The sequence below is a fragment of the Anopheles stephensi genome, chromosome 3, assembly GCF_013141755.1.
Source record: "Anopheles stephensi strain Indian chromosome 3, UCI_ANSTEP_V1.0, whole genome shotgun sequence".
Lineage (NCBI taxonomy): Eukaryota > Metazoa > Arthropoda > Insecta > Diptera > Culicidae > Anopheles > Anopheles stephensi.
Window position 1 is genome coordinate 78,608,918 of NC_050203.1, and position 11,121 is coordinate 78,620,038.

Below are 11,121 nucleotides of genomic sequence, written 5' to 3' on the forward strand. Positions count from 1 at the left end.
GTAAATCTTGAAGACATCTGTTGAAGCTAGCAGAAAAACCCGATGTCCTGATAGCAATTAATCAAATTTCCTGTTTCATCCTTCTTATCCCAGTACATAGAATATCATAGGATTTGTCATGAGGAGGAGGAATCTGAGAAGATTTCTGGAGATCACCTCCTCTTCTAACGTCGGGTTGACTAGGAGACATCCGCACTCTTCGCAATTCGAGAAACCCTTTTGAATTCTTGAACTTCGTTTTGCCTCTTCCACGGTTTTTACTAGCAAGATGCAACAGCACACACTTCAAGATGCACCGAAGATGCAGTGCAGGCGTGCTAAAAATAATGAAGTTCAGGAGAATGTGCATACGAGAGAAGCGAACCGCGTTCATCCCTCTTCACCCCTGGCCTCTTCCGTGTGTTGTTGAGGACCATCGTTGAGTTTGCAAAAAATTCGCCTCTACGAAAACGAAAGTGCGTGTCTGTTTTGCGTTCCAAGCACATCCAGCTTCACACAATTTGAATGTCAGCACAAAGTGACCCCAAATCTGCCGAGCCATCATCAACCGGGCCGAGAGATATCGAGTACTTGACAGTGGAGATGAAGACGAAGTCAGTCGAGAGGGGGAGAGCGTGTTTCTTCGCGTCCCGGTCCAGGTCAAAGGCATTTGAGTTTTCCTCTTGAATTTTGCACACCGCTGCAAAAGAGCATCATGATGGGCGGCTGGGCCTGGTCTTCTGTGTGACCTTGATGTCTATGCTTGGGCCGGTCAAGCAAGGGTTAGGATCTCGATTAGAATCTCGCAACGGTTTTTTTTATCGCGCGCCTAACCTTGATGATCTTTCGCCAAAGCGGGCAGATGCAGAGATCCCGGGAGAGGCCATCAACCCGCATCGAAATCATTTATTCACCCTTGCCTTTTCGCCCAACAGGATTTGTTTCTAATCGTAGACCATTTTTCGAGACAATTGTGTTATTGTCCAGCAAGCGATGAGTGCACTCACCATGTTGTCTGTTTTTTTTTTTTTTTTGTTGTTGCTCTCGTTGCAGTATTGAACAGCGGACAGTAGGGGAGAAAACCACAAGGATATTCACACGACGAACGAATAACGCTTCATCCTGCTGTGTGAAGATGTGTCCGGTTTCACCGATCTGGAACCGATGAAGCTGGAGCGTCCCAAAGACAGACACCGAAAAAAAGAGGCAGCAAACGTTTCTAAGTCCCGTGTCCCGCCAAGAAGCAGGACAGAGCAGACAGCAGTCGGCTATGATGATGGTGGTGGTGCATGCATCGTTGCTGGTGGGGAGGGAGGTGGTACATCGAGTGCAATTGTGTCCGGTTTTGAGCGGAGCATGGACGAAAACAGACAGCATAAACTGGTTATGATAAATAGGACAGAAGCGCACAAGAAGTGCACAAAAGGAAAAATGCTTCAAATTCTGCTTCTCCAGAGCCCCAGAGTCAGCCCACGGAGCAGCACAAAAACGAACTTGTGGAGAGAGAAAAAAAACCCGCCTAAAGTGCACCGGATGTAAGTAATGACGTTTTTGCTGTGCCTGTCCGTTGTGCGTGTAAGTGGCGAAAAGTCCGATCCTGGGAGATCATCTTATAAAACGCTCGATACGAGACATACGCAAGGCGGTCAGCATCCTTCCGAACCCTAATTCCTAATCCCCCGTTGATCGTATGCTGCCTGTTGGTCCTGTTCCTCTTTTTTTTCAACCCGAGTAGTTCGCAGGATGTCCCGCAGAAGAAGGACTTTATTGTGCTTACCGGTTTTTGCATCCTTGCTCTCGTATGTCCTGCAACGTGTGCGCTAATATTTGAATCTTGCGCGTAGGGTGAATGCAACAATGTGGTGAAGCGTTGGTAATGCATCCGTCTATCCCATGGACCGCTGTTCTTTGGTGCGCTTTAGCATCACGCAGGGATAATTGGAGGGTATTCGCTCAGAAATAGAATTTTTAATTAGAACCATCAAAAACAGGAAGATCAAGATGCATCCATTGTTGCACGTGTGTGAGACACGGTTCTTTGGAACCATTTACATTATCTTCGTCTAATCTCAACGTCTCAATGTCTTAAACTCACCAAAGACCTGATATTCGCTCCAACTTCCACTAAGTCGAATATTCTCCATCTTTTCTACTGCCCAGATTCTGAGTTCCAAAGCTTTTCGTCGAAAATAAAGTCATATCTTAAAAAAAAAATATTATCGTAGAATAGACAAAGCCCTAATTGGAGTCCCAAAAGTCTGACGTTTGCAAGAAACGTCCATAGAGATCTCGATCCTATCCGTAAGGTCTTCAAGAACTATATACGACCTGGCCCACCTCGTCGAAGTTCTTCAATCTCTGACACAATAGTCATCCTCAGTGGACTAAGCACCTTACCTTCTTGATCCTTTGAGGATCTCGTAGTAAATATTCATTTCTCCAATATAACTTGCCCGAAGGTGACAGATGGTCATTCGGATGCCTTTTCACTGATAGAAAATCTCGGACATCCATATAATTTAGGCTCGTGACATTGATCTTGAGGTCCTCACTTCTAAGTTTGCTGTGGTATGGAGATCTTGGACATCTCGATTAAAGTGAAAAGTCGGTCGAATCACTCCACATGGGCGAATTAAGTCCCTTGATGGGTCTGAACGGAGTGTATATTGAGGACTCCTACCACGACTGAATCTACTTACCGGGGTGAAGTTCTTTGCCGTTTAACCTGTAACCGGTTGAGGACGATGTAGAATCGGTCTGGACAAAAGTTTTATATGGCATCTTTGGAGACAAAAATTCAATTAATTTTTGTTCAAATTTCTACAGTATAATTTTTTGAAGTATAAAGGCAATACAGATTAAAGCATCTTCCTTGTGAGAACAGATTATACCTCATAATTCCATTACAAACCATTTACACAACGAAAAAACAACCCATCTCCTCCCATCGGCCAGGAATCGCATTACACCAAGAGGATCCTCTAACCACACACAAGCACACTAGCCTTGTGTGTGTGTCTCGATAGCCAGCCAGCCAACCAGCCAGCAAAGCATCCTTACAATATTGTGAAGATGTGCAATCGCTTCGGCATCGAGCGAGGAAAGGTGCATTGGTGCCGCATTTTCGCAAATAAACCCACCCCAAAACCTTCTTCATTAAATCAAAACCCCCTTTTTGCCGGGACGCGAGAGTGAGAGAGAAGGAGAGAGAGAACGAACGAGATTGCACATTTCCACTTCAACTCCCAGCGGCCAGCAGCAGCATATTGAGATGCGTGCGTGTGCGCGCGATCCCTATACACGTAACGGCGCGAATTTTTCGTTCACTCTCCTGCATTTTGTGTCTGTATGTGTGTAGAGAGGTTGGTGAGATGCACTGCTTGCACCTTCTTTTTTTTGTGCACTGCTCTCTCTCTCTCTCTCTCTCTTGCTCTCCCGTTTCCTTTTGCACACATTCTCGAGCCAGTTGAATGACCTTTCAATGCGCCGGGTCCAGGGATGCTGCTGGGATTAAAATCTGCTTTTTGCATCGCTCGCTCGCGGTTTCTCTCTCGTTTCTTTGCTCGGTGTCTGTGTGTTGCTTTCTCTCTCTCTCTCTCGCTCTAGGGTTTCTTTCTCGTTCCAGAGCTTACCTTGATGATTTGCTGGGCAAGTGAAACTTCCACCAGCTCGCACATACACACATACACACCGGATGGGGATCTTCTTTGTTGAACCCCGGGTGGACGGGAGATTGGGAAGTTCGGTTGCATCGTGATACACACGCATCCCAGGTCCCGGAACGCGACACACTCTCCTCCACAGCCCCACAACCCAAACCCATCGCTGGATGCCTTCAATGTGTGTTCTTCCCGGCTTTATGGATCGTTTTCTGCCATCTCTATCCGGCAAGATCGCACATGGACGGAGGGTGGTGCATCTTTTTCTTCCCAAACAACCGCCCAAACTGCATCATCTTCAAACCCGATCCCTTTTTGGGGAAGATCGGACGTGGTGTAGCGCTTGGCAGTCCCGGGAACCCTTCTGCAACACGTGTGTGTGTGCCCTTCGCGTAACGGCGGTTGTGCATGATTTGTGTGGCCGGTGTGTTTCTCGCAGGACGACGGGTCTTGGTGTGGGTGAGGAGGAGGAGTCGAGGATTATCTTTTCTGCATGATGGCAGCTATAATGGTACGACCGCACGAGGGATGCAAAAGAAAAGGAACCTAAGAATTGTGTGTATACGCGGGGCGCGCGCGATGACAAACCGACAACGACGGCGAGGACTTTTCTCCTCCTGGAACTGCACGCTACCTGCTGGCTGGCTTGTCCGTTGATGGGGTCCTCGAGTGGTGAACGGAAAGATCAAAAGGACCATCCCGAGAGCGAGCGAGCGAGCGAGCGAGGTGGATCGGGGTCGGTCCACGCTCAGCACGCTTCCGCCACACGGTGGAGATGACGCTCTGTGGTGACGTGACCAGGAAAAACGCCAATGACCGGCGAATCACAATGGGATCTGCATCGATCATCCGAAGGACGAGCGTGTTGCGCTCCTTTTTCCCATCCACTTGGAACCGTTTTTTTCCCACGTATAAAGGGCGTTTGCTGGTGCGTGGTGTAGCAGCGGGTGATTGGCCTCCAGTACCTCCCGTCGCTGTAAGTTAGGGTCTGTAAATCATCCTGAGGGAAGTAGGCAACATGCGACATCCAATCCCACGTTCCGATTACATGACACAAAGCTCCCGAGAACATCACCGCCGATAATAACATTTAAAGATCGTGTGTCGCGTCGTAAAGGAGCGATTTGAAAAAATAAAACTTCGATATTAATAATGGCTGCCACACAAGTGAGTGAGGAACGGCTTAGAAGAGAATTTGTCGAACATCATAAAGAAGGAAAATCATCCGTACAGGAAAATGCATAAGCCCGGTGGATAGATAGATAGATAGAGGAAGGTGGGAAATCGTTTTCTGCCAATATGAGCCTTCTACCGAAGATCTCCCTGGTCGGCTGTTGTTTTTTTATGGCCCCGGTTTTATGGGCATCCTCCACCCGCGCTGGGATTGAATGGAGAAGGTTTTTGCATGAACTGGTTTGCAAAAACATGTTTCTAATCCAACGATAAGGAATGGTTCGTCGGGGAGGCGAGAGGAGGAGGCTCAAGAGAGGGGGAACCGCAGGCAGGCTGTTGCTCTCTTTCCGGGTTGCACATCGGAGGCACACACACACACACAGGAACATCCGATTCGGCCCGATTCGATGCTTGGGGGATGAATGTTGTGGGAGAACACATTGCTTTACGAGGGCAGCCACATGCGTTGTTCTTGTGCAGAAAACCTGATGACCTGTGGGAAGAACGCGGAGAGTGGGTGGATGTTGCTTTGACATGAGGTGAAAAGAAAGGGGTGTTAGAGAGTCGGGGGATAAAGAATGGAGCCTACACCTGGGAAATGGATTGATGGCAGAATGGAACACAGCCGGGATACTTACAACGTAATGCCTCTAAGAATCCATAAACTAACTAACCAGCCAGAAAGCTGTTAAGAAAGCTGTTTTTATGTTAAGAGTTATAAAAAAATGTGATCATATATTAACTAATTTGAGAAAGAGTTTGATAAAATGTTATTAGAAGCAGCCCCGGGAGATTCGTCCTTGGAGAACACATAGCCATAGACGAGCTGTTCGTCTATCTTATCTAGCTGCGAGTAAATGAAAGCTGGCTTTCGTCTAGTCCGATCAAGCTTTGGACCGAGCTTGAACAAACATATTAACTCCACGTCGAGGATGTGAACCACATACGTTTCGTCCGTGAGTTTAATTAATTTAATCTAAAACCCCTAAACCCCTATGAACCTTTGGCAGCCTTTTGTGCCTCCTTTATTCAGTCACAAAGACTCGCAGATCAAAGGGGTAATTGAGTTTGGATGTTTGCAAAGATTTCATTTTGCCTGATAATTTGTGTATCTAAAGAGGGTTTAAGGGCTTCGTTATTAGTTAGCTATTATCATCATGTTAATATCATTTAATAATTTTTATTTTTTAGAAAAGAATTCTATTCATCATTGCGGTTGCTATTTGCTGTCAACCCAATCGATTATTTGCTACTTTCTTGCATCCAAGTTGTTGTTCCCTTTGATATTAATCAGGTTTTTTTTTGTTTTTTTAATGACAATTTATAACACTACAACAGTGAGAACTCAGATGAAAAACTATTTTCATGGTATAAAGGCAATGCTTGTCACATGGTGGGACCCAACTAGGCATTGTTGACTATGAGCCCCGTAAACTCTGTAGAAGCCATTGCTAAAATCTCCTGACAGATAATATTACACAGATGAGATTTATATAATAAAAATATAGTAAGATAGCTAAATTAAATGGTTAAAAAAATAAAATTGCCATAGAACTTGCCAAGCGACTTTGTAGAAGAAATATATCATTGCAGCTTTTAGATAATAGTCCAGTTCCCGGGCTATACATAATTGAAAACTTTAAGAATTACCACAGCTTGCCTATGTTCAAATTTTCACCACTAAAGTCACGTTTCTTGAAAAGATGCCAATGTTTTATGTCTGGTGGGACTAGCTTTACATTATTTATTATGAGCCGCCCAATGCTTTCGAACCACAACACCAGTTGTTTTTGGACTTCTTCTTCTTCTTTTGCACTACAACCTCGAGAGGTCTCGGCCTGCCATTTCTGGCTCTCTGTGACTTAATTTAGCCCGTAGAAAAGTAGTCAGCCTTACGTACGGGTGTAGGCGGTCTGGATGGGATTTGAACCCTGGTCCTGCCGTGTGAAGACCGGCGCCGCTGTCGCCTCGGCTACCGGACCGCCGCCCGTTGTTTTTGAACAGGTGATGTATTATTTATGCAGCGGAAAATGAGTAAAAAATATCACAATCTCTTAGATAAAAAATAAAAAATCCTCAAAATTAAAGAAATATTTCCTCCCACCAGAACAATTCAACTGCTTCCCGGAAGAAATGTAATAAGAAGTGATGTAAAATGTTCCTTTAAATCCTAATTATTATGTTCCATGTTTTGTGTAACAGTGCAGTAGGAAAGAAACTTCTCTCTCACCCTTGATCATTTCATTAATAAAAGGTTGAATAACTCCATCAAACCCCGTTATCATCATCGCACACAGTGGTATGTTCATGGGCATGTTTCGAGAACGCATTCTTTGCCTCCACACTCTCATTCTGCTCACTCCCCTGGCGATCGCCACCATCGTTGTGCGGCGGCGAACATTTTCGCATTGTCTTTCCTTTCTGCGCCCCAAAAGCATTCGAATTTTATAAGTAAAGTGTGATGGGAATGAAGCACACACCACCCGTTCGCTCGCCTCCCAGCTCCCGAAGCGAACGGGGGTTGCATTTCGAATGCAGTTTTTCAAATGCGCGCGCGTTTTGTTTTTGCCGTGTTGTGTGGTGTTCCCTCTCTGGTGTGTGGCGAGAGTTCATTAAACTCTCATTCTTGTCGTGTCATTTTTATTGTACCTTTTTTGTTTTGTTTTATATTGCTGCACCACGGGCGCGAGGTTTAGCGGGGCGCGGATACTCCACGAGGGTGTGATATAAATAATATAATTAAACGCTTTGATTGGTTTGAATGTTCGGCAGCAGAACAACACCGATGGGAGCAGAAGGATAAAGGGTATCTGAAAAACATGGAACGCATGGAAGAAGATGGTGAAATTTGCCTCTTTTTCGTCCATTACTAAAATTATTGACACCACTTATCCTTCGCCTGACAAGCTCTAAACTACCAAGCCCCTGCACAGCACACGTAATTGCATTAAATAATTATTGCCCTCTCATTTGCCTCAGTCCCGCTCGCTGTAATTGGAAGGGTTGGACATACACACACTCACATTATGTGGAAAATTATAATGCAATGCGCGAGAGTCGAGGCGTGTTAGCACGTGATCAATAACCATAGCAAACAATATCGTCACCCCTATTGGAGCTCGTTTCTCTAGCTTCAATGTTCAATGAAAACAATCTAAACATCTAACTGTGTTTCCGTTGGTCTTGTCTTTACATAAATTCCCACATTTAGGGGGTCCCTCCACGCTTGGTGTGGAACCTGGTTCGTTAACTCCAACTGCGCGAGTGGCTTGTGTGAAGCGAACTGGATTACGACGAATCTTTCGTCTGTTATGCAAATGCAGCAGCAGTGTCCTACCTTCGCACTCTCGCCAAACCTTTTGGAACCGTTTTGGAGCTAGTGTAGGCGCCATAGCTGTGAATTCCCACCCCAAGGTAGATGGAAAGCTTCGAGATTATGTTCTCTCTTCCGTGTGCTTGGGAAAGATTCAAATTGCAAATATGCAACTCGGTTAAATAGATGGCTGAATGGTTTAAAGCACTTTTGGAATGGTTTTAGTAAAGTTTGCTGATGACTGTGCTAGAGATAAAAGGGTGGTAGTCGTTGTGTAGCTTTCCCTTTTTTCGCTCTGATAATGCGTGTACGTTTACATCAGACATCTGACACACGGATGAAGCAGATGGTGGTAGGAGTTTAACGTACAGAACGGTATTATTCAAGTTACTGTGTGTGTCCCTGGTCGCTGAATAGCTCGATGGCAGCCGAGAAGGATTAAACGGGGTCAATCTTGATTTTTAGCATGTTTTCTGAGATCGTGATCCAGATAGGATTCAAACACGGTCGTGTGGGAGCGATAGATTTAGGATTGATAAATGTTAAAAGTGATATAAAGTATGCATAATGAGCGTTACCTTGTGAGAAAATATTTATTTCAGCAATAATACTTCCATACTTCCAATCCGATCCAACCGTAGAACGCTCATTCCGTCCACCGATGGCAGCAGGACGAGTTGGTGCACACGTAGTACAGTCTCATTTCCTCCTCAGCTCGGCGGGTTTGGGCCTGGAAGAAGACGGCCTCCCGGTGGGAACATTTCGGGCAGGCGTGTTCCTCGGTGCGCGGAAGCGTCGGATCCGATATCACGTCCGGTACAATGTGGGTCAGCTCGCTGGTGGATGGATGGGATAGAAGAAAGAAGAACAAGCGTGAATCGGTTCCTATATGACTGGCTGATCCAATACATAAAAGAAACTTACTCAATTTCGTGCATAATTTTGTTCACGTAGATACAGTTCGAGTCTGCTTCCTGCTTGTAATCACAATTCCGACACGCATAGAGAAGAATTTTGTTTTCCTTGTCCTCTTTCGGGTACAGCATGTTGTTGCTGAAAGCAGCAGAGTGTGGTTGATGTTTGTACGGTGAGCATCGACGCTGTCCTAATAAAAGCGCTGCTTACCATTCCTGACAGAACCGGATGCCCACGAAACCTGGTCCATCGTCGTGTGCCGCATCGTAGGCCATTATTTGTGCTTAAGTTTTAAGTGTGCTCACAAAATAGTTAAATTAAGCTCACGAGCTGCGAAAATGCGCGTCTATTTTCCGGTATGTGTTGTTTGTTGTGATCGACAACTGTCACATTGACAGCTCGCATTTTGTCGGAAATTTGTAAAGTTCCGACAAGCGTAAAATATCTGACAGGTTTTTTTTCATTAAATATTCATTCTACCAATAAATTATGACAACTTACCTAAAATTCTTGAATATAATTTTTAATAGAAGTTTTTGTGATTCGAATTAACAGTTTAAAACTAATAATTGTATGACGCGATGAAATATTTCACAGCACATTCTCGAATTCTCTCGACTGTTTTGACAGCTGAAGGCTGTTCTGTTTTCGAGAACAAACATCCATTTCGGGAACACAGTCTCTACGCACTTGCTGGACAAATTAACGTGCTACAAGCTAAACAGACGAAATAAATCTACTAAAAATGGCTAGCGGTGAAGATCCGGAGCAACCGAGGCAGCCTCGCAACATGCAGGTAAGTAATGGCAAGCTTTCCTTCGCATTTGAAGTGAAATAACACCTCCCTCCGTAGGGTTTGCTGAAATTCGCGATGGAAGCTACCAAAAGTGAGGATGCACCAAATCCGGCACAGCTGCAACCGATGGACGAAGAAAGAAGACGATTTCTGGAGGAAGCACTCAAGTCCCTTACCGTCAATGTTATTGAGGAGCTTGAGAAAGCGATGAACGTGCTGCTGGACAACGAATCCAACGAAGATGCAAAAACCGAAGCGATCGAAACCGTAATTGATTACGTGCAGGATATGGACACAGCGAACGATTTCCTAAAAGTCGGTGGATCGGCTATTATAGAGCCGGGTCTGGAATCGCCGAGCTCGCGGGTACGTTCTGGGACGCTGCGGCTAATAGGAGAACTGACACAGAACAGCCCATTCGGTCAGAAGCACCTGCTCGAACTTAACATCCTAGAAAAACTGACCCAGCTGCTTGGGTGCGAACCGTCGGTATCGCAGCAAGCCATGCACGCTATCTCCTGCATGGTACGGCACTACGAACCATGTCTGACAGCTTTCATCGAAATCGGTGGCCTCGAGTGTATTCTCGCCTGCATACAGACGGATGACGAAAAGTTGCGTATCAGAGCGTCATTTCTCATTGCCAACCTGTGCACGGAGCACGAACCGTTGATTGAAGAATTTGTAAAACTGAATGCGGTCGAACGTGTAATGGCTGGACTGCAACCGGCGCGGAGTTACGACGCCAAGCTCGAAACGGCCCTATCCACGCTGAATCTGCTGACGGAAAGTAAGGAGGGCATCCGGCGGTGTCGCGCTTCCGATACCTTCAAACAGAAGCTGGAGACGATCGTGAAGCTTAACGAGGGGAAAAAAGAATGTCAGGTAAAGGGCACTGGCGACAGGCGCGCAAAGCGTAGAAAAAAGATAACAAATGGCTTTTGTATCTATTTTTAGGAACAACTCGAATACGCTCAGTCTCTCCTGAAGCGGTGTTATTCCGGTGAGCAGGAAGGCGCTGACCGATAGACTGCACAACGGCACAGCGAGAGGTTTTTTTTTTCATTCTGTTTAATATTTGTACGACTCACATTCAGGTGAATAAATTCACGTTAAATCAGTGCGGCATCGCTGTAAATGAATTGCCATAACCGTTAGCCCGAAAACGTCCAAAATCCATTACCAGCGACCCATATTTCACGACGGAACACCCGGAAGAAGACAGTTGGAGGTGCGCAATATATACGGGTTCGTTCGGAAATAAACGGTGAAAAAACATGTTTTCC

General features: G+C 45.5%; 2 protein-coding genes across 2 annotated transcripts; one reads left to right on the forward strand and one right to left on the reverse strand.

Annotated features, from left to right (window-relative positions):
• Positions 1 to 8,698: 8,698 nt before the first annotated feature.
• Positions 8,699 to 9,414, reverse strand: LOC118514664 (DNA-directed RNA polymerase II subunit RPB9). The gene is made up of 3 exons (XM_036061706.1): positions 9,250 to 9,414; positions 9,049 to 9,177; positions 8,699 to 8,960 (listed from the first exon to the last, which is right to left on the reverse strand). The coding sequence occupies exons 1-3, from the start codon at positions 9,312 to 9,314 to the stop codon at positions 8,771 to 8,773; spliced, it is 384 nt and encodes a 127-aa protein (XP_035917599.1). The 5' UTR covers positions 9,315 to 9,414; the 3' UTR covers positions 8,699 to 8,770.
• Positions 9,415 to 9,683: 269 nt separating this feature from the next.
• Positions 9,684 to 10,963, forward strand: LOC118514661 (hsp70-binding protein 1). Its single transcript, XM_036061702.1, has 3 exons — positions 9,684 to 9,835; positions 9,893 to 10,720; positions 10,793 to 10,963. Exons 1-3 carry the CDS (start codon positions 9,785 to 9,787, stop codon positions 10,862 to 10,864), a joined length of 951 nt encoding a protein of 316 aa, XP_035917595.1. The 5' UTR covers positions 9,684 to 9,784; the 3' UTR covers positions 10,865 to 10,963.
• The last annotated feature ends 158 nt before the right edge of the window (positions 10,964 to 11,121 follow it).

Excerpts from the sequence above, each read along its gene's own strand:
- LOC118514664 (XM_036061706.1), bottom strand. The coding sequence starts at position 9,314 with ATGGCCTACGATGCGGCACACGACGATGGACCAGGTTTCGTGGGCATC. Across the intron at positions 9,178-9,249 it reads ATCCGGTTCTGTCAGGAATG|CAACAACATGCTGTACCCGA; the intron begins GTAAGCAGCGCT and ends TGCTGCTTTCAG. Across the intron at positions 8,961-9,048 it reads AAAATTATGCACGAAATTGA|CGAGCTGACCCACATTGTAC; the intron begins GTAAGTTTCTTT and ends TCCATCCACCAG.
- LOC118514661 (XM_036061702.1), top strand. The coding sequence starts at position 9,785 with ATGGCTAGCGGTGAAGATCCGGAGCAACCGAGGCAGCCTCGCAACATG. Across the intron at positions 9,836-9,892 it reads GGCAGCCTCGCAACATGCAG|GGTTTGCTGAAATTCGCGAT; the intron begins GTAAGTAATGGC and ends CTCCCTCCGTAG. Across the intron at positions 10,721-10,792 it reads AGGGGAAAAAAGAATGTCAG|GAACAACTCGAATACGCTCA; the intron begins GTAAAGGGCACT and ends ATCTATTTTTAG.